Below are 26,632 nucleotides of genomic sequence, written 5' to 3' on the forward strand. Positions count from 1 at the left end.
AGTTCTATGTTTGGCCTGATATGGTTCTCAATCAGAGGCAGGTGTTAGTCATTGTCTCTGATTGGGAACCATATTTAGGTAGCCTGTTTGGTGTTGGGTTTTGTGGGTGATTGTTCCTGTCGCTGCGTTTGCACCAGATAGGGCTGTTTTAGGTTTTCACGGTTCTTGTTAGTCTGTTCATGTGAAGTGCTTTATTAAAGAACCATGAATAGAAACCTCACTGCGTTTTGGTCCGCCTCTCCTTCAACTCAAGAGAACCGTTACAACTGGAGTTACTTACCAAGATGCCTTGTTAAAGTTTTGACGTAAATCGTCTTGAAAATCTATGGGAAGATTTGAAAATGGCTGTCTAGCAATGATCAACAACTAACTTGACAGAGCTTGAAGAATAAATGTTTTAAAAATGAGCATATAATGTACAAAGCTCTTAAGAGACACCCTAAAAGACTCACAGCTGTTATCACTCAGGGGGATGAATACTTATCTAATACAAATATATTAGAAAAAAAAAGTTCAAACGTTAGAAATTATCTTCCACTTTTTGACTTTGAGTATTTTGAGTGTTGACAAAAAAAGTAGAATTCAATCCATTTTAATACCACTTTGTAACACAACAAAATGTGGAAAAAACTAAGTGGTGTGAATGCTTTCTAAAGTCATTATAAATCCTTTTGACTGGTCATGCTTAAACACATCTAGTACTGGGTTGGACGCCTCCAGAACAGACTGAATTCTTTGGGGCAAAGAAATGTTGCTCAATTGTGACCGACAGCTCGATTCAGTCTTAAGTAGCAACATTTGAAATTGTGTTTTTTACATTGGATTAAAGCAGCGACTCTACTTTAAAAATATATATCATATACTACAGTTGAGGAACAATGGGAAAGTGATTCTGCTTTGAAAGTTTGAGAAAATGACCCTTGAATATTTTGGTACACCTACTGGAGAGCTCCTCTTTGTCTATACCCATTCAGCATCATTCACACCCTCTTAAGCCTTAGCCCCACCCATCTCATTAAGGATTCACATGAAGCCATGTGCTAAACAGTAAGTACGGTAGTGTACAACAAAAGACTTCAAGACTAAAGGCTGGTTTATACTATCGACATGTCTGTATACAGTTGTCGAAGTGACATCATGAACATTCTATTGTCATCCGACAGGGATGTCGCTAGGCCTTCATTAGCCCCCCCCCCCCCCCCCCCCCCCCTAAATAAATCAATATATCAGTCAATATATTTTCTCTGTTGTTTCTTTTTTTTTTTTGTCAACCGTTCCATCACATCTTAAACTTCTTACCGGGCGAGCACTAAGACGTGGGGGAGGCTGCTGCTGCAGAGACTGCAGAGAGTGCTAGTGACTGTTAGGTCTACTTGTAGCTAACATTTTGGTTAATGTTAGCTACTTCTGTGGCTTGAGACTGTTAGCAAACAGTAAACGGACAGGAAAAGGCTCTGACAGAACGGAGTCATGCAGATAGGCTATGATTTGAATTTGTGGTGAGTTAGAACAGACAGAGAGAGATTATTCACTACTATAGACTTTGGTCATAATCAAAGCTTGGTTAACCAATATGTTAACGTTTTACTGTGAGGCTGCCTGTAAGTTACAGTGTAACTGATGTTACGAGCTAGCTAACGGTAACGTTAACGCTGTCTTTTAAATTCGACATAAGTTATGTGGCGATGATATCTAATTAACATTGTATTTAATGTAGTTTTGCTATCTGTGCCAGGCTATAAATGAGACAGATGACGTAACATCATGCACATATATTTTCATACTCAATTGCTTTCATTCAGTAGGCCATTACAATTATAAGTAGGTAATGTGTAGAGAAGGTGACATAGTGTTGATCACAATGTCATTGTATTATCCTGAATTTCTCAACTGTAGGCTAGCTAACGACTAACGTTAGATGGATATACAGAAATTCTTCAAGAGAGGCAGTGCCAGCAGCTCTGCCGAAGGCCAATCCGGTGAGAAATTAAGATTTTAACAGTTCAAACAAACAAATTAAAACTTAAACTGAATAATCACCTATTAAGCCTAAATATGAGTTTAATAACAATACATGCCAGAACACAGCACACAAGAATGAGGGAAATAATCTGGAGGCTGACAGGGCTGAGGGAGCATGTCTGATGAAGGTTAGTGATAAAAAAGAAAAGCGAGTAGATGTTCAAGCTTTCAGTTAAATTTGTACAGCAAATGACAGAATATGTCTTACATTTGTTAGGCATAAATAAATTATGCTCGTGATATCTTAAAGGGTCATGCAGAAAGAGAGGTTTCTGTGCAAGGCAGAGATCAACATGCGAGCTGTGTAAGTGAGAGAGAGCAAGCATGCCCAGAGAAAGAGGGACAAGAAACAGATCCAGAAAGAGAGGGACAACAAACAGATCCAGAAAGAGAGGGACAACAAACAGATCCAGAAAGAGAGGGACAACAAACTGATCCAGAAAGAGAGGGACAAGAAACAGATCCAGAAAGAGAGGGACAACAAACAGATCCAGAAAGAGAGGGACAACAAACAGATCCAGAAAGAGAGGGACAACAAACAGATCCAGAAAGAGAGGGACAACAAACTGATCCAGAGAGGGAGGGACAACAAACAGATCCAGAAAGAGAGGGACAACAAACAGATCCAGAAAGAGAGGGACAACAAACAGATCCAGAAAGAGAGGGACAACAAACAGATCCAGAAAGAGAGGGACAACAAACAGATCCAGAAAGAGAGGGACAACAAACAGATCCAGAGAGAGAGGGACAACAAACTGATCCAGAAAGAGAGGGACAACAAACAGATCCAGGAAGAGAGGGACAACAAACAGATCCAGACAGAGAGGGACAACAAACTGATCCAGAGAGGGAGGGACAACAAACAGATCCAGAAAGAGAGGGACAACAAACAGATCCAGATAGGGAGGGACAACAAACAGATCCAGAAAGAGAGGGACAACAAACAGATCAAGAGAGGGAGGGACAACAAACAGATACAGGGAGGGAGGGACAACAAATAGATCCAGAAAGAGAGGGACAACAAACAGATCCAGAAAGAGAGGGACAACAAACAGATCCAGAGAGAGAGGGACAACAAACAGATCCAGACAGAGAGGGACAACAAACTGATCCAGAGAGGGAGGGACAACAAACAGATCCAGAAAGAGAGGGACAACAAACAGATCCAGAAAGAGAGGGACAACAAACAGATCCAGAGAGAGAGGGACAACAAACAGATCCAGAAAGAGAGGGACAACAAACTGATCCAGAAAGAGAGGGACAACAAACAGATCCAGAGCGGGAGGGACAACAAACAGATCCAGAGAGAGAGAGGGACAACAAACAGATCCAGAGAGAGAGGGACAACAAACAGATCCAGAGAACGAAAGTAATCAAGCCACTGCAGCAACTCCTTCCAGAAATGAGAGCGATTTAGGTGACAAAGACACTGGGCCCAGACATGTGAAGCTGAATAGCTACCCACGCTAACGTTTTGGTTCACAGAAAAGGGCATTTCAGCACTGCTGGTGTGAGAAATACAATTGGGTAGAGCAAAAAACATTACATTTGATTATTTTGTCAGTAATGGCTGCAAAAATTGGGGAAAAAAAGCTTTGTTCATCTTTGGTAAACATGAGATGGCACAAACACACAGCCAGTGTTGTGGCATGGCAAAGCTACCAGGCAACTAGCAATCATGGGAATATTGCTCAGATTTTAACATTTGCCCATGCTAGTGATATTGCTAGGAGGACAGGGGCTCTCTTTCCCTGCTAATGATGAATCTAGTGGAATCACAAATAAAGGGAACTTTCTTGAATGTATGGAGCTTTTGAAGGAGTTTGACCCTTTCCTGCAAAGGTACAATACTAAATCAAATGCAACGTATCTCTCTCCAGAATCTCAAAATGACATGATCGACTGCTGTGCTCAAGAGATTACGGACACCCTAGTCTCTGAGATGTCAAAGTCTGGAATGTAATGCCATTATGGCGGATGAGGCCAGGGATGGGCAGTCTGAACAGTTGGCTCTATGTGTTAGGTATGTGACAGAGGGGACAGTTAAGGAGCATTTACTAGCACTAGCAGAAATCAGGTCATTTGATGCCCAATCAATAGCAAATGAGTTGCAACAGCAGCTCCAAATGAGAGGGGTAGCAGGCCTAAAGTGTGTTGCACAGACCTATGATGGTGCAGGTGTCATGAGTGGGTCCAAAGGAAACAATCTGTAAACAAGCTGTATGTGACGCACTGATAGGCAAACGCACCGATGCATTTGCCACAGAACTGTATGACAGAACAAAAGCACTGAAATTCACAATATTCCAGAGGCTGATGCAGCAAGAAAGCGCAATCAAACGAAAATGGGAGATTTTGTGGTGGAGACCTCCTTGGTTTAGGCACAGAATTGTCATGTTCCCAAACAATGAAAACTGTTGTTCCCCCTGCTTGGACAGGATGGTTTGTGAGCTTGACCAGTGATTCTCGACTGTAGATGCAGGTCTGCTCAAAGGCATTCGTACAGGCATGCAGGCCCAACTCAAAAAAAAATCCTAGATACATCATGCTTAACTGAGTTTGCCAAGCACTACGGTATTGATGTTAAAACAGAAGATATGTTGGTGGCCAGAAACTTTCTTGCGTGGAAAAGAGAGACTGGACATCCTCCCAAAGATATACTTGCTGTGCATAACCTCCTGGATGATGATACGTTTCCTTCTGTGAAGGAAATCCTTCAGGTTGCCCTCACAATCCCTGTGAGCAGCTGCTCCTGTGAAAGGTCCTTTAGTGCACTGCACCAGCTGCACTCCTGGTTGCAGAAGACAATGGGTCAGAAAAGGCTTGCACGTCTTGCAGCCATGTCCATTGAGGGTGAAGTGCTTGGGTCACTAAGCCACAATAGTGTCATTGACCGCTTTGCCACCTTTAACAATAGGAGGTACACTTTGATGCATCCACCCACAAAATAAGCATCAAGAGAGAGAAGCAGGAGGAGCAGTTCTGTAATATAGGCTGTAATATTGAAGATATAATCAGGAGACAGGTGTTTTATACATCAGCCTTCTGTGTTATCTTTTTGAGAGCTCATGCTAGACAGAAACGTGCTACATGGCGATCTGAACTCATCTCTCGGCATGTCCATCCCATCCATTATCTCAGCCAATCATGGCAAGTGGAAGGTTCCTGTCTTTTTCTGTGGCTAAACCAACATCTTTTTTTTCATTAGTATTTACAGATGGCATACAAGTTTATTATTAAGGTACATGAAAGTTCACATGTTCCAGAAGGCATTCTGCCCAAAACATTTTTATGTTCAAATGCCTCTCCTGTGAAGTAGTGACACACAACATACACCTAGTTTCCTGAAACAAATCACAGTTGATATCAAGGGACCTAACGTGTGTCAGGAAAACATTCTGCACACCGTTATACCACCGCCACCAGCCTGTACCGTTGACACAAGGCAGAATGGGGCCATGGACTCATGCTGCTTACGCCAAATCCTGACTCTGACTAGTCCAGTGTTGGTGATCGCGTGCCCACTGGAGCCATTGAAACGAGTAGTCTATGTTCTATTGGTTTTCAAATCAACTTGCTTTCATGACCCAGTAGCCAAAGGCACAATCCTAGTCATATAAGCAAACCATGCTAGTTGTTGCATCTTTAGATCTCCCTTCTTTCAGGTATTTTCATCTCTGTCACATGAAACCGCTCGCATGATTTGTGTGCTTTTTACAAAGTGTTTTCCCGTTAATTACATTATGGATGAACATTCACATGTAGCCTACTGCCTTGTGCACACTTATAATGTGAAGAAAATTAAAGTTTAGAGCTGTTGTATGCTTTTTAAATATTGTTTTATGTTGACCAGGTCTACTGGTTGTATGAATTTGGGATCTAACGCCCCTCAACTGTCCCAGACAGAGTCTGTTCGGAATAGGCTATTTCTTTCTTGCGTGGACCAATAGATTATGTCAACTTTTATGGGGGATATTAGATTGACATAGGCTAGTGACTTTCCTGTTTGTTATTGGTCTTGTTGGCTAAGGAAAAGTAAATGTAGCAGTTATTCTAACATCTTCAAAGTGCGCATCAGATTTGGGAAAGAAGGACGACCGCTGTGCATCCTCGAGTTGCATGTTCTGTTAAGATGAATAACCATAATCTAAATGGGATTTCTGTCAATGCATATGGGTGCAGTAAATTTCTCAAATGTCCGTTAAATTAAAATGTCTGGCGCCACATTTTCCTAAGGAAAGCCTGGCACACACGCATACACACCTACACACAAAACAGAGAGACGAGAGAGGAATTGGAAATGTAAAATGAGATTTGAATGTTAAATGTCAATTAATAAATGTCTTTATACAAGTAATTACTGGCTCTAATCGTCTCACCAAACAGTTCAATGAGGAGGCCGGCCGGGGGTTCGACAGGCAGGCAGGCAGGCAGGCAGGCGGGTAGACGCCACACATCAGGAGTTAAACAACATAATTACACTCAGCTGATGTGACAAGCCAATTAGGCTAACACTAGAATGCAATTATACAGAGACACTAACAGGGGGTCAACAAAGCGACCTGAATCAACATCACTGCTAGAAGGAAGTCAACCGGAGACAGACAGACCTGAGAGAGAGAGAGACCGGAATCACCCTCACTGGTTCTGGTAGCCTACATGTATGATGTAGCCTTTCCACTACTTACAGTAGTGCAAAAGGGCCTCAAATTAACAACCAGACAAATTTTCTAGGAGGGTGGGGGCCAAGAGTTAGGCAGGCAGGGGGTCTGGCGTACCGCGTATACAATGGTAGGGAAGATAGATGGACGGATTTAGAGGCAGACTAGCCAGCAACATTTCTCTCTCTAGCCACAGGACAACAGTATCGACAGCCAAATCATACTGTGTATACCAGTCAAATATATATATATATATTTGGCTGGTATACACAGTACCAGTCAAAAGTTTGGACACACATATTCATTCAAGGATTTTTCTTTATCTTTACAATTTTCTACATTGTAGAATAATAGTAAAGGCATTACAACTATGAAATTACACATATGGAATCATGTAGTAACCATAAAAGTGTTAAACAAATCAACAACAAAAAATATATATATACATACAGTACCAGTCAAAAGTTTGGACATACATATTCATTCAAGGGTTTTTCTTTATTTTTTACATTTTTTTTAACAATTTTCTACATTGTAGTATAATAGTAAAAACATTAAACATTAAAACTATGTAATAATCATGTAGTAACCAAAAAAGCAAATCAAAATACATTTTATATTCGAGATTCTTGAAAGTTGCCACCCTTTGCCTTGATGACAGCTTTGCCCACTCTTGACATTCTCTCAACCAGCTTCATGAGGAATGCTTTTCCAATGCTTTGATCCACAGGACTGCTGCTGACTGGATGTTTTTTGTTCATTGCAACTTTCTTGGTAAATCCTAGACACTGTCATGCGCGAAAAGCCCAGGCTGGCTGTTTCTGAGATATTTGAACCAGCGCACCTGGCATCATTGGTCAAACCATGCTCAAAGTCGCTTAGGTCACTAGTTTTGCCCAGTCTAATGTTCAATCGAACAGTAACTGTATGCCTCGATGCCTGTCTGCTTGCTTTATGTAGCAAGCCACGGCCACGTGACTCACTGTCTGTAGGAGCCAAACACTTACGTGAAAGGGGTGGTGTACCTAATAAAAAGGTCTCTACTGCCTCAATCAGGTATTGATTGTGCTATGACTGTACAAATACCTCACAGCCAGGAAGCTACGACTACAAGATCATTAGACAAAAAGGTCAAGGGGAAAAGGGTGAAGAGAGGGAGAAAAACAGAGGATGGAGGATACAATAATCAATCCCTAACGTAACACTGCAGCACATTCCATGGCAAGGCTTCCAGAATACAATGACAGGCTGGCTAAACACGCAACGCACGCACCCTGGGATATAAATACAATGTAGAGACACAATATGAGTGACGTATGCACAGACAGAGACAGGTGGCCTGGACACAGCGAGGCTCCCTCGCTCACTTCATTGAGTCAGAGGAATAATTCATATCTGCTCCCACAGAGATAGCCCCATATCTGCTCCCACAGAGAGAGAAGGAGAGATGAAGAAAGGAGGAGAGATAAGAAGAGAGAGGTTTCAAACAGAGAGGCTGAGAGCTCCACGGGGACATTCAGGAAGCACTGACTAGGTCTGGACATGTTACAGAACATTCTTGCACACATTCCCATCTCTCAAGCATCTCTCAAGCTACTCCTCAGAGCCGGTGCACGAACACAAAACAGTATACCGTGTTACTGCCCCCCTCCCAATTGACTCAGCTAACAGCACTGAGACACACACAGCCAGGCCGGGTGTCCCTGTCACACAGCTATCTGTCATCACACTAAACAATGGTATTGATGGTAGCATATCACACATCACAGAAATAATCTACCATATCATATATGCCCATGCAAGAGAACTCAACTAAGCAGCCACCAACTTTTTCAGTTGATTGCGCTAGCACATGATTTGGTAGCACCAATTTTTTTTTTGCTGATGTGTGCCCATAATGACCTGACCTGTGTCCCATAACATTCCACACATAACCAGGCCAATAATGATTAATCATCTTTTAAACTAGCATGCCCTTAAAGGGCTTGACATTCAGGTAAATTTGCCAGTGGTACACCGGGCCAGTGCCAAATAAAAGTTACTGGCCAGAATGAAAACAATACTGCCCGGGAAAGAGGATAATGCATACCTCATTTAAATGTTATCTTTTTTACGGGCTGAGAAAGTAGCCTATAATGACCTACACAAATAATATTTTTTTTGTAGGGCCCTATAAAATTTCATATTTTTTTCATCCTTTGGTAAATTCAGTTAATCATGTTTTACATTTCAAGGTTTCTGAGTCTTCCTATTTTTTTCAGTTTTTCCCCCCCATTTTTATTTATTTTTTAATAAATTGGATGTTCTAAGTCCACACGAATTCTAATCAGGATACCACTTGAGGTCTGGGACCAATCAGGCAAACATTATTGGGAGGGTGTAGAGCCCTTTAATTCAATTGTGCTTTTAGCAAGATAGTTTTTGTACTGTACAATGTATAGTGCATGCTACAAGTACTTGTGATGTCAGAGTTTGCAAGACAAATGCCCCACTATTGATATAAATCATCAGATATAATTATGCCAGGTAGGCCTACTTTGCTGTCAACCTTTAATTGGGAAGGTTATTTGGAAAAGCTTTTACACCTTTTCATTCAAACAGTGCATGATGACTGAATAGACCATTGCAAAGATCAAACCTTTTGAATACCTGGTCTGCAAACCCATTGTTGCATACCCATTGCTTTTTGAATAAATATTGATACATAAAATCGTGAACCAAAAACTAACGTGACCAGCAACAACAACAAAATAATTCACTGGCACCAATTATCGTGACCAATTAGAAAATGATGTCGCACTGCCAAGTCAAAGAGTTACAAATGCAAGTGTTTTGGTCACAGTTTTGAGCCCTTCTAAGTCCTACATGCACACATGTGCACGCGCTCACACACATGCTCCCAGACACGCTCACACACATGCAGGGGCTAGGTTAAGGTGAGCAGCAGGGTTGCTGCTATGTAAACAGGCGTTGGGATTAGCAGAGATAGATAGTCTGTGAATGAGACAGGGGTTATCTACTATGCAATTACCATTCACATACAGGGCCCTGTCACCCTGTCACAGAGTCACACACACAAACACACTACGCAGTGACAGCGGCAGGAGCAGAGTTGACAGGATAGATAAATTAACAGTGAGCAAACAGCTGCGTAGGTGACTCATTAAACTCACCCTGCTGTGGTACCACACACACACGCGCGCACACACACACACAAATATCTAAAATCAGTCTATCTAGATAAGTGAACGAAAGTACATTGTGTATGTGTGTGTGCACATCCACCTGTGTTTCTGAGTGGACGTATCGGAGTCCAGCAGAGCCCAGTGGCTGTAGACAACGCACATACAGTACCTGTCAAAAGTTTGGACACACTTACTCATTCATGTATTTTTCTTTAATTTTACTATTTTCTACATTGTAGAATAATAGTGAAGACATCAAAACTATGAAATAACACATATGGAATCATGTAGTAACCAAAAAAGTGTTAAACAAATCAAAATATATTTGAGATTTGAGATTCTTCAAAGTAAGAAGTTTGCCTTGATGACAGCTTTGCACACTCTTGGCATTCTCTCAACCAGCTTCATGAGTTAGTCAGATGGAATGCATTTCAATTAACAGGTGTGCCAATTAACAGGTGTTCATTTGTGGAATTTCTTTCCTTCTTGATGCATTTGAACCAATCAGTTGTGTTGTGACAAGGTAGGGGTGGTATACAGAAGATAGCCCTATTTGGTAAAAGACCAAGTCCATATTATGGCAAGAACAGCACAAATAAGCAAAGAGAAATGACAGTCCATCATTACTTTAAGACATGAAGGTCAGTCAATCCAGAAATGTCAAGAACTTTGAAAGTTTCTTCAAGTGCAGTCGCAAAAAACATCAAGCGCTATGATGAAACTGGCTCTCATGAGGACCGTCACAGGAAATCAAGAGCCAGAGTTACCTCTGCTGCAGAGGATACATTCATTAGAGTTACCAGCCTCAGAAATTGCAGCCCAAATAAATGCTTCACAGAGTTCAAGTAACAGACACATCTCAACATCCACTGTTCAGAGGAGACTGTGTGAATCAGGCCTTCATGGTCAAATTGCTGCAAAGAAACCACTACTAAAGGACACCAATAATACGAAGAGACTAGCTAGGGCCAAGAAACACGAGCAGGAAGGGAAAGGGGGATACCTAGTCAGTTGTACAATTGAATGCCTTCAACTGAAATGTGTCTTCCGCAATGGACATTAGACCGGTGGAAATCTGTCCTTTGGTCTGATGAGTACAAATTTCAGATTTTTGGTTCCAACCACAGTATCTTTGTAAGATGCAGAGTAGGTGAACGGATGATCTGTGGTTCCCATCGTGAAGTATGGAGGAGGAGGTGTGATGGTGCTTTGCTAGTGACACTGTCTGTGATTTATTTAGAATTCAAGGCACACTTAATTAACCAGCATGGCTACCATAGCATTCTGCAGCGATAAGCCATCCCATCTAGTTTGCGCTTAGTGAGACTATCATTTTTTTTTCAACAGGACAAAGACCCAACACCTCCAGGCTGTGTAAGGGCTATTTGACCAAGAAGGAGAGTGATGGAGTGCTGCATCAGATGACCTGTCCTCCACAAAGAGTGAGAAAAAACCCCGCCAATGTGGCATATGTGGGAACTCCTTCAAGACTGTTAGAAAAGCATTCCAGGTGATGCTGGTTAAGAGAATACACCAAGTGTGTGCAAAGCTGTCATCAAGGCAAAGGGTGGCTATTTTGAAGAATCTTAACTAAAACATCTATTTTGATTGGTTAAACACTTTTTTTGCTTACTACATGATTCCATATGTGTTATATCATAGTTTTGATTTCTTCACTATTATTCTACAATGTAGAAAATAGTTATATCATAGTTTTGCTATGAATGCTATGGTAGCCATGCTGGTTATTCTACAATGTAGAAAATAGTAAAAAAATAAAGAAAACCCCTTGTATGAGTAGATGTGTCCAAACCTTTGACTGGTACTGTACATACACACTTCACAGGTGTGAGCCACATAGAGCAGGAGAGACCTGAGGAATTATACGACAGCAGATCAAACTGAGAGCAGAGATGGAGTACATTTCCAGAGAGCGTGAGAGGCAGTGCTCACATCACCAGCACAGTCAAACTAAGGAGGTTTCAGTTTGCTAGAATGGCTACATCCATAGTCTAGTTGCTCTAGCAGTTCCATGTCAAGTCCATAAGACTACAGTGAATCAGTGAGAGCGAGCCCAACCTTGCCTGCCCACTCACTCACCCCCTAGGCAGCACAGCACAGCACACTGTTACTATGCAAGAGTCACCTCGTCCCTGCCTAACTCCCTGTCTGTCTATCTGTCTGTTTGTCTGTCTGCCTAGAATGTGTCTAAGCGTTTAGAAAACTCTTAGAAAAGAGTTCCAAAAGGATTATTCGGCTGTCCCCATAGGATAACCCTTTTTGGTTCCGGGTAGAACCCCCTGTGGAATGGGTCCTATATGGAAACCAAAAGGGTTCTACCTGGAACCAAAAGGGTTCAACCTGGAACTAAAAATGGTTCTTCAAAGTGTTGTCCTTTGGGGACAGCCAAAGAATCCCTTTAGGTTCTGGATAGCACCTTTTGTTCCTAAGAGTGTACACTGTTGACTGTAGAAAGATGTTAAGTGTGTCTGTGTGTGAGTGTTGGTTACAAAGCTCACTGTTATTAACAGGGAGTTAGACATTTTCTGGTACTATAAGTACAGCGCTGTATTCCCTGTCTAAAAGCCACATCTACATATTTAAAGAAAGAGAGTGAGAAACCGAGAGAGAAAAAGAGAAACCGAGAGAGAGAAACAGAGAGCGAGAGAGACAGAGAGAGGGAGGGAGAGAGCAAAAGAACTGGGCTAAATGTGTGCAATATGGTCAGATCATACCTCACAAATGTTCAAAACAAGGAAACTCAAATCCTCACAAAGCGCAAGCAACTGCATGCAACCTATTATCCCTAAACCAGACTGGCAAAAGTCATTTCCTGACCTTCATCTTAAAACCAAGTCCAGCTGAAAACACACCAGAGAGAAAGAGGGAGAGGAGACGCATTTAAAAAAGAGGAAGAGGGAAAAGGGGTAAGGAGACACATTACAGAGACAGACAAATTAAAACTGAGAAAGCAAGGGATCAGAGAAGAGGGAATGGAGAGATACCTCTTGGATCGGCGCAGCATGCTTCTCTCCGGCAGGGAAAAATTGGAGAGCACAGTCCAAAAAGAGTCAGACATGGTCCTGCAGCTCCACACACATAGCTGTCACACACACACAGAGACGACACTGCCCGCCAGCCTCTGAACACACAGACATACGTACGCCAGCTACTGGCAGCAGGCAGGCAGACAGGCAGCTTGGACAGATGGATAGGATGCGGCTTCTGCTTCCTAACTAAAGCTAAAACTGCTGCTGGTCTCAACCTGCACCGCTAGCTAGCGCTGATCTGAGCAACCTCAGTGTGCTCTCTCCCTCTCAATCTCTTTCTCAATTTATCTGCCTGACAGTCTCTCTCCCCCTCCCCTCTGTCTTGCTTCTCCCTACCTCCCTCCCTCCCGCTCAGTGGCCAGCCTCTCTCTCTCATCCTCCCTCACTCCCTTTAGCTCAGTGGCCAGCCTCTCTCCGTGGATCACATTTAAAGGTGCAGCCTGCGTAAACACCTATTAACTCTACTGCCAGTGCTTTCTCTGCACCATCTACCGCCCATCTGGGGTGTGTGTGTTGTGTGCGTGCATGCAAAGTATCAGGGAGCCCAGGGAGAAACAAACTCATTATCAGACAGAACAGAACATAGTGGATTTAAGATTTACCTTCTCAGTAGAAACAAATACTTCTCTCTATGTATTACGCAGCTGCCTGCGCTTTAGTAGTGTGTGTAATGAAAGGTACCAGCCAGCAACAGATCAGAAAACAAGACAAGATAGAAGGGGGAAAAAAAGATAGCAGGGAAGTTTGTGTTGGGGGGCAGGTGAGCGTGCTAGTGTCAGTTGCGTGACAGTGCTGGGGTAGTGCTGTGTGCCTAATGCTTATGGCTCCTGTTTCCACCAGGCAAACTAACAGAGGAATACGTTAGCAGTAGCACCTCAGAGAAAGAACAGAAGCTAGCAGAGCGTGACAGACACAGGCTGCAGGGTCACCAAAGATGTTTAGAACTAACCCAAGATAGACCACAGCCTGTTGTTTCCAATGGGAGCAAATTAATCATAGTGGGCAAAACAAGCAAGGAGCTGAGATCCTATTGGAACGTTCTAGCATGTATTTGCATATTTACATTAAGGAACGCCTACTCTGTGAAGTGCGCGTGTGCAATAACTCAATTCGCACTTGCACTCCTAAACAACACAATTTGTAGAAACTTTGGCAAAGGGTAAAGTCGACGTAACTAGTTCTGGGAACTAGTTCTGGGAACGGAAAACTGCACTGAGATCAAATGTTTCATCAATGAGAAAATTAGTAGAATGTCGGCCAAAATCCATCTGGCTCCATCTTCTCCCATCGCCGGCCACTGGGCTTCCTCTCATCACCATATATTTTTTAAACCTAAGCTACCATGCATACCTATATAACGTAGGTACAGGACGTAATGATGCCTCGTAAAATGTTGCGCTACACGTGCAACACAGCATTCCTAACCTGGCCCACATTGTCTGCTGTGTGGATAGAGCAGTCAACAAGTCGAGCAGTCATTTGAAAGAGTAATAACATTTCATACGAGACAATTCAAAGGTAAAATCCATTAAAGCCAAGATAATGTACAGTGCCTTGCGAAAGTATTCGGCCCCCTTGAACTTTGCGACCTTTTGCCACATTTCAGGCTTCAAACATAAAGATATAAAACTGTATTTTTTTGTGAAGAATCAACAACAAGTGGGACACAATCATGAAGTGGAATGACATTTATTGGATATTTCAAACTTTTTTAACAAATCAAAAACTGAAAAATTGGGCGTGCAAAATTATTCAGCCCCTTTACTTTCAGTGCAGCAAACTCTCTCCAGAAGTTCAGTGAGGATCTCTGAATGATCCAATGTTGACCTAAATGACTAATGATGATAAATACAATCCACCTGTGTGTAATCAAGTCTTCGTATAAATGCACCTGCACTGTGATAGTCTCAGAGGTCCGTTAAAAGCGCAGAGAGCATCATGAAGAACAAGGAACACACCAGGCAGGTCCGAGATACTGTTGTGAAGAAGTTTAAAGCCGGATTTGGATACAAAAAGATTTCCCAAGCTTTAAACATCCCAAGGAGCACTGTGCAAGAGATAATATTGAAATGGAAGGAGTATCAGACCACTGCAAATCTACCAAGACCTGGCCGTCCCTCTAAACTTTCAGCTCATACAAGGAGAAGACTGATCAGAGATGCAGCCAAGAGGCCCATGATCACTCTGGATGAACTGCAGAGATCTACAGCTGAGGTGGGAGACTCTGTCCATAGGACAACAATCAGTCGTATATTGCACAAATCTGGCCTTTATGGAAGAGTGGCAAGAAGAAAGCCATTTCTTAAAGATATCCATAAAAAGTGTTGTTTAAAGTTTGCCACAAGCCACCTGGGAGACACACCAAACATGTGGAAGAAGGTGCTCTGGTCAGATGAAACCAAAATTGAACTTTTTGGCAACAATGCAAAACGTTATGTTTGGCGTAAAAGCAACACAGCTGAACACACCATCCCCACTGTCAAACATGGTGGTGGCAGCATCATGGTTTGGGCCTGCTTTTCTTCAGCAGGGACAGGGAAGATGGTTAAAATTGATGGGAAGATGGATGGAGCCAAATACAGGACCATTCTGGAAGAAAACCTGATGGAGTCTGCAAAAGACCTGAGACTGGGACAGAGATTTGTCTTCCAACAAGACAATGATCCAAAACATAAAGCAAAATCTACAATGGAATGGTTCAAAAATTAACATATCCCGGTGTTAGAATGGCCAAGTCAAAGTCCAGAACCTGAATCCAATCGAGAATCTGTGGAAAGAACTGAAAACTGCTGTTCACAAATGCTCTCCATCCAACCTCACTGAGCTCGAGCTGTTTTGCAAGGAGGAATGGGGAAAAAATTCAGTCTCTCGATGTGCAAAACTGATAGAGACATACCCCAAGCGACTTACAGCTGTAATCGCAGCAAAAGGTGGCGTTACAAAGTATTAACTTAAGGGGGCTGAATAATTTTGCACGCCCAATTTTTCAGTTTTTGATTTGTTAAAAAAGTTTGAAATATCCAATAAATGTCGTTCCACTTCATGATTGTGTCCCACTTGTTGTTGATTCTTCACAAAAAAATACAGTTTTATATCTTTATGTTTGAAGCCTGAAATGTGGCAAAAGGTCGCAAAGTTCAAGGGGGCCGAATACTTTCGCAAGGCACTGTAATTCATTGCCCTTGACAATCAACTGTTCTCTTTTGTGGGTGATGTTGGCTTTCGCCGACTGGTCGAGCACAGGTACACACTACCACGTGCGCTATTTTTTAGTTGATGCCCTACCAGAGTTACACAGTAATAGCCTCACTGCTATAAGCTTGACTGCCATACACACAATTCCCCATAATGTCAAAGTGGAATAATTTTTACAAATGAATTAAAAATGAAAAGCTGAAATGTCTTGAGTGAATAAGTATTCAAGCCCCTTTGTTATACCAAGCCTAAATAAGTTCAGGAGTAAAATGTGCTTAACAAGTCACAAAATAAGTTGCATGATAAAAGTGTTTGACTTGAATGACTACCTCATCTTTGTACCCCACACATACAATTATCTGTAAGGTCCTCCAGTCGAGCAGTCCATTTCAAACACCAATTCAACCACAAAGACCAGGGAGGTTTTGCAATACCTCGCAAGATGGGCACCTATTGGTAGTGTGCAAAACTGTCTGTCATCAAGGCAAAGGGTGGCTACTTTGAAGAAATTCAAATATAAAATATATAGTGATTTGTTTAACACTTTTTTGTTTACTACATATTTTCATATGTGTTATTTCATAGTTTTGATGTCCTCACTATTATTCTACAATGTAGAAAATCATAAAAATAAAGAAAAACCCTTGAATTAGTACTTTTGACTGGTACTGTATATACAAAAGTATGTGGACACTACTTCAAATTAGTGGATTTGACTATTTCAGCCACCCCCGTTCCTGAGAGGTGTATAAAATTGAGCACACAGCCATGCAATCTCCATAGGAAAACATTGGCAGTAGAATGGCCTTACTGAAGAGCTCAGTAACTTTCAACTTGGCACCGTCATAGGATGGCACCTTTCAAACAAGTCAGTTCGTCAAATTTCTGCCTTGCCCTGGGCAACTGTAAGTGCTGTTATTGTGAAGTGGCAAGTCTATGAGCAACAACAGCTCAGGCGCAAAGTGGTAGGCCACACAATCACACAGAACAGGACCGGCGAGTGCTGAAGCACCTCTGGAAGCAATGTCAGCACAATAATTGTTTGTCGGGAGCTTCGTGAAATGGGATTCCATGGCCGAGCAGACAAACTCCAGCCTAAGATCACCATGGTGTAAAGCTCGCCGCCATTGGACTCTGGAGCAGTGGAAATGCATTCTCTGGAGTGATAAATCATGCTTCACCATCTGGCAGTCCAACAGACTAATCTGGGATTGGCGGATGCCAGGAGAACGCTACCTGCCCAAATGCATAGTGCCCACTGTAAAGTTTGGTGGAGTAGGTATAATGGTCTGGGCCTGTTTTTCATGGTTCGGGTTACGACACACAGCATACAATGACATTCTAGACGATTCTGTGATTCCAACTTTGTGGCAACAGTTTGGGGAAGAACTTGACTGGCCTGCACAGAGCCCTGACCTCAACTCTATCGAACATCTTTGGGATGAATTGGAACGCTGACATCGATCAAGGCCTAATTGCCCAACATCAGTGCCCGACCTCACTAATACTCTTGTGGCTGAATGGAAGCAAGTCCCCGCAGCAATGTTCCAACATCTAGTGGAAAGCCTTCCCAGAAGTGTGGAGACTGTTATAGAAGCAAAGGGGGGACCAACTCCATTAGTGTGAAGCTTTATGAGTGAAGGACCATAGAGTGAAACTCTAAACCAGGATTATCTGTCCCACTAGGTGGGTGTAAAGTAGAATACATTTTTAGGGGTATGTTCAATTGTGTGAATACTAGAGGTGTATTGTATGTGTGGGTGTCAGATATGTATTGAGTGTGTGAGCTCCCGTTTGTCATTGAAGTATTGTGAGGTGACAAAATATGTGGAATGGTTAAGAAAGGCTGGTTTGAGGAAGTATTTACAAAAGAGAAGGTGGAAATGAAAAATATAAATGGCTCTCGGTTTAGTGCTTTGGAATGATAAAAGTCAGAAAGTCAGAAAACGCAGTGTTGAAAAAGAAAGTGAAGAGCCTGATGTACCAACAGCGGAGGAGGTGGGGAGGTGGGGACTTGCCGTCCACATCCCTTGGTTATATCCTGAGGTGCCGGGTATGTCTCTGATTCACATTCCAATGATCTGGAGCAGATTATGTGATTGATTAGTCACCCTAACGCATCAGTTGTAATGTTGCATTTTGTATTGAGTAGGGCGGATTTTTCTTGCATTCCCGTGAACAGTGATATGATAACTGTAAAGGGTATGGGTTGTTCATGTTCACAATTTGATTAGGTGAACGCATTGTCACGGATGTAATTACGGCCATAAAAAACACCATCCTTGTTTTAGGTGTGTATCCATGTTAGATTAACCAAACGATTTGGTCTCATTTTATAATGAGGAGCTGCAGGTTACTCGCTCCATGATTTAGATCAGTGGTCATCAACCGGGCGATCTGAATTTCTTATGAGTAGGTTCACGTTTCAGTTGTTATTTAGCACTGTCAACACTTTGTTCAACACTTTTATAAGCCATACATTGCGCGTTCTCCTTACTTACACTCGCGCCACAACCAGCACTGCAGCTGCAATGAATGAGTATAGCAAAGTGATCCGATAAGCTCGCGTTGTTATTATTAGCGGCTTTTGTCTTTTTTAATACCGAGAAATATTTAATTTCTCTAGTCACAAGAGTAAAAACATGAATTGGTGCATGAGGCAGAAATAATGCCGTGTGACTTCAGTACACAAGACTGTGTTCCCTTTTCTCAGCGGAGGGAGGGAGACCTTGCAGACCATGCTCACAAGTAAAACAACAAATCATTTATTTACATTAAAAAATATCTATAATTTCAAAATGGTCTGAGAAGAATAACATTGGAAAGGTAATTCAAGCATAGCCAATATGCAGTTATAATGTATTGGGCCTACTGCATTAACCTCATTGCTACATAATTAATGTTGCATAGGCTTACTTTAAGTCATTAGCAGTAGATCTTTACTTGCATTTTGACTCAGGAAGTGATCTTCACTCAGAAAAGGTTGGTGACCACCGATTTAGATGACTGCTTTATTTATATGACTTAATAAGGTTTCAAGAAGGGACATGTTTAGAATTTGCTGTTCTTGTGGCATTTTGTTACCGTTTTAAACATTGAGGTAAATCAAAGAGAAAAATATGTTCGTAGATTGAAAGTTAAATAAATGTTCAACACCATTTTCAGAAAACTAAGACCTATTTTAATTAGCAGCCATACAATTGGTGAAAGTTTTTTGATAGGGTCAACGTGAATATAGCTATTGAGTAGGCCAGGTCTGACAATCTATTTTATGGATTGATAACTTTTGAATACGCATTGATAACATGTACAAGTAGAAAACCCTAAGTAATCCAGAGCGAAGTGACGTGTTGTCGTCTTGACAAGTATAGGCAAATTATTGGATATTATCATGTGCTTGGTAGACCAGAAATTATGAAGGTTTGCTAACTTGGTTTGCTAACTTGCTCTATCCATTCTGAGGTATACGTTTTGAAGAGGCCTTCCTTTGTTGTCCAAATGACTCAAGTAGATGGCAAGAAATGCAGGCTTAATTAACCCTCTTCTGTTGAGGTTCGGATTGACCCTGTTACGGTGCGTGAATGAGGACCCAAAAGCGAATTAACGTAAACAGAGCTTCTTTAATGACAAAACATAGGTAGGCTCAGATGGACCGGCAGATTCCGACAGGACAGGACAAGGTTGCAGCAAACATGACGATAGTCTGGTTCAGGCATGAATAACACAAACAAGAATCCGACAAAGACAGGAGCAAAAACAGAGAGAGATATAGAGGACTAATCAGAGGGAAAAAAGGGAACAGGTGGGAAAAGGGGTGACGAGGTAGTTAGGAGGAGACAAGGAACAGCTGGGGGAAAGAGGGGGGGAAAAGGTAACCTAATAACGACCAGCAGAGGGAGACAGGGTGAAGGGAAAGGACAGAAACAAGACACAACATGACAATACATGACAGTACCCCCCCACTCACCGAGCGCCTCCTGGCGCACTCGAGGAGGAAACCTGGCGGCAACGGAGGAAATCCTCGATCAGCGCACGGTCCAGCACGTCCCGAGAGGGAACCCAACTCCTCTCCTCAGGACCGTACCCCTCCCAATCTACTAGGTACTGATGACCACGGCCCCGAGGACGCATGTCCAAAATCCTACGGACCCTGTAGATGGGTGCGCCCTCGACAAGGATGGGGGGGGGGGGGGGGGAGACGAGCGGGGGCGCGAAGAACGGGCTTGATACAGGAGACATGGAAGACCGGGTGGACGCGACGAAGATATCGCGGAAGAAGAAGTCGAACTGCGACAGGATTAATGATCTGAGAAATACGGAACGGACCAATGAACCGCGGGGTCAACTTGCGAGAAGCGGTCTTAAGGGGAAGGTTCTGAGTGGAGAGCCAAACTCTCTGACCGCGACAATATCTAGGACTCTTAGTTCTACGCTTATTAGCAGCCCTCACAGTCTGCGCCCTATAACGGCAAAGTGCAGACCTGACCCTCTTCCAGGTGCGCTCGCAACGTTGGACAAAAGCCTGAGCGGAGGGGACGCTGGACTCGGCGAACTGAGATGAGAACAGCGGAGGCTGGTACCCGAGGCTACTCTGAAAAGGAGATAGCCCGGTCGCAGACGAAGGAAGCGAGTTGTGGGCGTATTCTGCCCAGGGGAGCTGTTCTGACCAAGACGCAGGGTTGCGAAAAGAAAGACTGCGTAAGATGCGACCAATAGTCTGATTGGCCCGTTCTGCTTGACCGTTAGACTGGGGGTGAAAGCCGGAAGAGAGACTGACGGAAGCCCCAATCAAACGGCAAAACTCCCTCCAAAATTGAGACGTGAATTGCGGACCTCTGTCCGAAACGACGTCTGACGGAAGGCCATGAATTCTGAAAACATTCTCGATGATGATTTGTGCCGTCTCTTTAGCAGAAGGAAGCTTAGCAAGGGGAATAAAGTGAGCCGCCTTAGAGAACCTGTCGACAACCGTAAGAATAACAGTCTTCCCCGCTGACGAAGGCATTCCGGTGACAAAATCTAAGGCGATGTGAGACCACGGTCGAGAGGGAATGGGAAGCGGCCTGAGACGGCCGGCAGGAGGGGAGTTGCCGGACTTAGTCTGCGCGCAGACCGAACAAGCAGCCACGAAGCGACGCGTGTCATGCTCCCGAGTGGGCCACCAAAAACGCTGGCGAATGGAAGCAAGCGTACCCCGAACGCCAGGATGGCCGGCTAACTTGGCAGAGTGAGCCCACTGAAGAACGGCCAGACGAGTAGGAACGGGAACGAAAAGAAGGTTCCTAGGACAAGCGCGCGGCGACGGAGTTTGAGTGAGTGCTTGCTTTACCTGCCTCTCAATTCCCCAGACAGTCAACCCGACAACACGCCCCTCAGGGAGAATCCCCTCGGGGTCAGTGGAGGCTACTGAAGAACTGAAGAGACAAAGAGAGAGATAAAGCATCAGGCTTGGTGTTCTTAGAGCCCGGACGATAAGAAATCACGAACTCGAAACGAGCGAAAAACAGCGCCCAGCGCGCCTGACGCGCATTAAGTCGTTTGGCAGAACGGATGTACTCAAGGTTCCTATGGTCAGTCCAAACGACAAAAGGAACGGTCGCCCCCTCCAACCACTGTCGCCATTCGCCTAGGGCTAAGCGGATGGCGAGCAGTTCGCGGTTTCCCACATCATAGTTACGTTCCGACGGCGACAGGCGATGAGAAAAATACGCGCAAGGGTGGACCTTGTCGTCAGAGAGGGAGCGCTGAGAAAGAATGGCTCCCACGCCCACCTCTGACGCGTCAACCTCGACAACGAACTGTCTAGTGACGTCAGGTGTAACAAGGATAGGTGCGGATGTAAAACGATTCTTGAGGAGATCAAAAGCTCCCTGGGCGGAAACGGACCACTTAAAGCACGTCTTGACAGAAGTAAGGGCTGTGAGAGGAGCTGCCACCTGACCGAAATTACGGATGAAACGACGATAGAAGTTCGCGAAGCCGAGAAAGCGCTGCAGCTCGACGCGTGACTTAGGGACGGGCCAATCAATGACAGCTTGGACCTTAGCGGGATCCATCTTAATGCCTTCAGCGGAAATAACAGAACCGAGAAAAGTGACGGAGGAGGCATGAAAAGAGCACTTCTCAGCCTTCACAAAAAGACAATTCTCTAAAAGGCGCTGGAGGACACGTCGAACGTGCTGAACATGAATCTGGAGTGACGGTGAAAAAATCAGGATATCGTCAAGGTAAACGAAAACAAAGATGTTCAGCATGTCTCTCAGGACATCATTGACTAATGCCTGAAAGACAGCTGGAGCGTTAGCGAGGCCGAAAGGAAGAACCCGGTATTCAAAGTGCCCTAACGGAGTGTTAAACGCCGTCTTCCACTCGTCCCCCTCCCTGATGCGCACGAGATGGTAAGCGTTACGAAGGTCCAACTTAGTGAAAAACCTGGCTCCCTGCAGGATCTCGAAGGCTGAAGACATAAGAGGAAGCGGATAACGATTCTTCACTGTTATGTCATTCAGCCCTCGATAATCTATGCAGGGGCGCAGGGACCCGTCCTTCTTCTTAACAAAAAAAAACCCCGCTCCGGCGGGAGAGGAGGAGGGGACTATGGTACCGGCGGCAAGAGCTACAGACAAATAATCTTCGAGAGCCTTACGTTCGGGAGCCGACAGAGAGTATAGTCTACCCCGGGGGGGAGTGGTTCCCGGAAGGAGATCAATACTACAATCATACGACCGGTGTGGAGGAAGAGAGGTGGCCCTGGACCGACTGAACACCGTGCGCAGATCGTGATATTCCTCCGGCACCCCTGTCAAATCACCAGGCTCCTCCTGTGAAGAAGAGACAGAGGAAACAGGAGGGATAGCAGACATTAAACATTTCACATGACAAGAGACGTTCCAGGAGAGGATAGAATTACTAGACCAATTAATGGAAGGATTATGACAAACTAGCCAGGGATGGCCCAAAACAACAGGTGTAAAAGGTGAACGAAAAATTAAAAAAGAAATGGTTTCGCTATGATTACCAGAAACAGTGAGGGTTAAAGGTAGCGTCTCACGCTGAATCCTGGGGAGAGGACTACCATCCAGGGCGAACAAGGCCGTGGACTCCCTTAACTGTCTGAGAGGAATGTCATGTTCCCGAGCCCAGGTCTCGTCCATAAAACAGCCCTCCGCCCCAGAGTCTATTAAGGCACTGCAGGAAGCTGACGAACCGGTCCAGCGTAGATGGACCGACAAGGTAGTGCAGGATCTTGAAGGAGAGACAGGAGTAGTAGCGCTCACCAGTAGCCCTCCGCTTACTGATGAGCTCTGGCTTTTACTGGACATGAAGTGACAAAATGACCAGCAGAACCGCAATAGAGACAGAGGCGGTTGGTGATTCTCCGTTCCCTCTCCTTAGTCGAGATGCGGATACCTCCCAGCTGCATAGGCTCAGCACCCGAGCCGGCAGAGGAAGATGGTAGTGATGCGGAGAGGGGGGCAACGGAGAACGCGAGCTCCTTTCCACGAGCTCGGTGACGAAGATCAACCCGTCGCTCAATGCGAATAGCGAGTTCAATCAAGGAATCCACGCTGGAAGGAACCTCCCGGGAGAGAATCTCATCCTTTACCTCTGCGCGGAGACCCTCCAGAAAACGAGCGAGCAAAGCCGGCTCGTTCCAGCCACTGGAGGCAGCAAGAGTGCGAAACTCAATAGAGTAGTCTGTTATGGATCGATTACCTTGACATAGGGAAGACAGGGCCCTGGAACCCTCCTCCCCAAAAACAGATCGATCAAAAACCCGTATCATCTCCTCCTTAAAGTCCTGATACTGGTTAGTACACTCAGCCCTTGCCTCCCAGATTGCCGTGCCCCACTCACGAGCCCGTCCAGTAAGGAGAGATATGACGTAGGCGACACGAGCAGTGCTCCTGGAGTAAGTGTTGGGCTGGAGAGAAAACACAATATCACACTGGGTGAGGAACGAGCGGCATTCAGTGGGCTCCCCAGAGTAACACGGCGGGTTATTGATTCTGGGCTCCGGAGATTCGAAAGCCCTGGAAGTGGCCGGTGGATCGAGGCGGAGATGGTGAACCTGTTCTGTGAGGTTGGAGACTTGGGTGGCCAGGGTCTCAACGGCATGTCGAGCAGCAGACAATTCCTGCTCGTGTCTGCCTAGCATCGCTCCCTGGATCTCGACGGCTGAGTGGAGAGGATCCGAAGTCGCTGGGTCCATTCTTGGTCGGATTCTTCTGTTAGAGGTGCGTGAATGAGGACCCAAAAGCGAACTAACGTAAACAGGGCTTCATTCTTGGTCGGATTCTTCTGTTACGGTGCGTGAATGAGGACCCAAAAGCGAATTAACGTAAACAGAGCTTCTTTAATGACAAAACATAGGTAGGCTCAGATGGACCGGCAGATTCCGACAGGACAGGACAAGGTTGCAGCAAACATGACGATAGTCTGGTTCAGGCATGAATAACACAAACAAGAATCCGACAAAGACAGGAGCAAAAACAGAGAGAGATATAGAGGACTAATCAGAGGGAAAAAAGGGAACAGGTGGGAAAAGGGGTGACGAGGTAGTTAGGAGGAGACAAGGAACAGCTGGGGGAAAGAGGGGGAGAAAAGGTAACCTAATAACGACCAGCAGAGGGAGACAGGGTGAAGGGAAAGGACAGAAACAAGACACAACATGACAATACATGACAGACCCAGAAAAATAACAATGTATATAGCCTTAGTGAAATGAACGCAAGTTTAAATTCTGATGTTGATTACGCAATTGCAATTCTGAGATTGCATTCACATATGTGACCCGATTCAGGAAACTTGGCGTATGTCGCAAGTCACGAATTCACAGGAGAGCTGTTTGAATGTAAAATATATATTTTTAATCAAAATGCTTTTTTTTGTGGCAGAAATGCCTTCTCCACCATGTGAACTTTCATGTGCCTTACTATCAAACTTGTATGCCATCTGTAGGAATGAAATTGTTAAGTTACAAGCCTAGTTGGTTTAGCCACAGAAAAAGTGAGCAACCTTCCCGCTAGTCATGATTGGCTGAGATAATGAGTGGGCTGGAAAAGCCGAGACATGAGTTTGGATTGGTCTACCATATAGCACGCGTCTGTCTACTGGAATTGGTTAGTATGTTTAGGTAATCAGGTCGAACGTGGCTTTTAAAAAACATATATTGCATAGTAAAACTGCATAAACCTAAGTTTCAATTTAAAGTGCACTGTTAACTAGCTGGCTCACTAGCTAACGTTATGTGTATGCTCTCCACTTTCTGGAGGACCGAGTTTTGAAATCAGTGGAATTCGAGTATGATAGCTTAGGAGGTGGAGGAAACACCAGTCTTGATTACATCGTCAAACTAAGGGCAACCATGCACGGAGACCATGCATCAGACAGGAGACGAGTCTAGCCATGATGTTTACTGGTAAGATTTTCAGAAATTACTCATCTAATTTTGACAGAAAGTGGTTTCATTTCAAGTGTACTGTTAGCTAGCTAACGTTAGCTGGCTGGGTCGTTATACACATAAGTGCGCTCTAAACGCGAAACAACAGATAGAGCGATAGGGCGAGTAATGATCAGTGAACTGTTCTCTCTCTCTTAGATGTCTGGAAGTAGCCGGCAAGTTTGTACAGAACGGATGGCTCAACCCTTAAAGAGATGGGTGGGGCTAAGGCTTAAGAGGGTGTGAACAATGCTGAATGGGTGTAGACAAAATAGGGCTCTCCAATATTAGTACCAAAACAAACATTGAAAGACGGTTTTCTCAAAAGTGAGTTTACAAGATGATCAACTTTCAAAGCATAATTACTTTCCCATTGTTTCCTCAAATGCAGTGTATGATATACCATTTTGTAGCTCTGAGTCTCTACTTTTAACTATGTAAAAACAGAAATTCAAATGTTGCTACATAAGACAGAATCCAGGTGGTGAGTCACATATAAGTCCATAAGAATGATGGACAGATAGCAGATCATGCCGGCAAACCGCAACCAATTTGACCACATCGCAGCAGCCTGTCTGCGAGCAGTGAAGCAGCCTCTATAATAAATTAGGAGCAATGGATGTGTGATCATCCATGTGTCCTGATTCTCTCGGTACCCAACAGCTTCTGCTGTCCACATTGCATTGGATTCATTGGGAAACACGCCTCACATTCTCTTTAAACCCAGCATCTTTGATGCCCTCACTCGTCAAGGGTGAGCCTCGACGGTGTGATTTTTAGAACATACATCATTTCCAGGGGCAAGGGTCGAAGAAGGTATTTAAACTTCTTTTAAACGGGTCCTGTATGGGCGGGCTGTACTGCAGAAGGGCAGTCGGTGGTCTAGTTAGGCCCTGACCGCTACATGCAATGTTGCTATGGGATACAAGGTTAGTATCATTGAGATCCTATTAAATTACAAGATGGGAAATGTCAAGCATTAAAGTTACAGAAATGGGCAAAAAAATGGCAACATTCTTGGTCGGGGAGAAATATAAAACCAGTCTAATTGGAATGAATGGCAGTAGAGGCTTAGGG

At 44.0% G+C, this 26,632-nt stretch overlaps 1 protein-coding gene across 8 annotated transcripts in view; it reads right to left on the bottom strand.

The window, feature by feature from the left end:
* LOC110521825 (microtubule-associated serine/threonine-protein kinase 2) overlaps positions 1-26,632 on the bottom strand; it is a 167,918-nt gene that overhangs the window by 92,326 nt on the left and 48,960 nt on the right. Inside the window, exon 1 of one of the 8 annotated variants that reach the window (XM_036969238.1) lies at positions 12,874-13,204. The exons of 6 other annotated variants lie outside the window; for them this stretch is intronic. In XM_036969238.1, the coding sequence (XP_036825133.1) occupies positions 12,874-12,947 (74 nt within the window). In that variant the 5' untranslated portion in view covers positions 12,948-13,204. Of the gene's footprint in view, positions 1-12,873; positions 13,205-26,632 lie in introns of those variants that run through there. One more of the 8 variants, XM_036969241.1, reaches the window with a different exon arrangement.

This window comes from Oncorhynchus mykiss, chromosome 30, assembly GCF_013265735.2.
Source record: "Oncorhynchus mykiss isolate Arlee chromosome 30, USDA_OmykA_1.1, whole genome shotgun sequence".
Classification (NCBI taxonomy): Eukaryota; Metazoa; Chordata; class Actinopteri; order Salmoniformes; family Salmonidae; genus Oncorhynchus; species Oncorhynchus mykiss.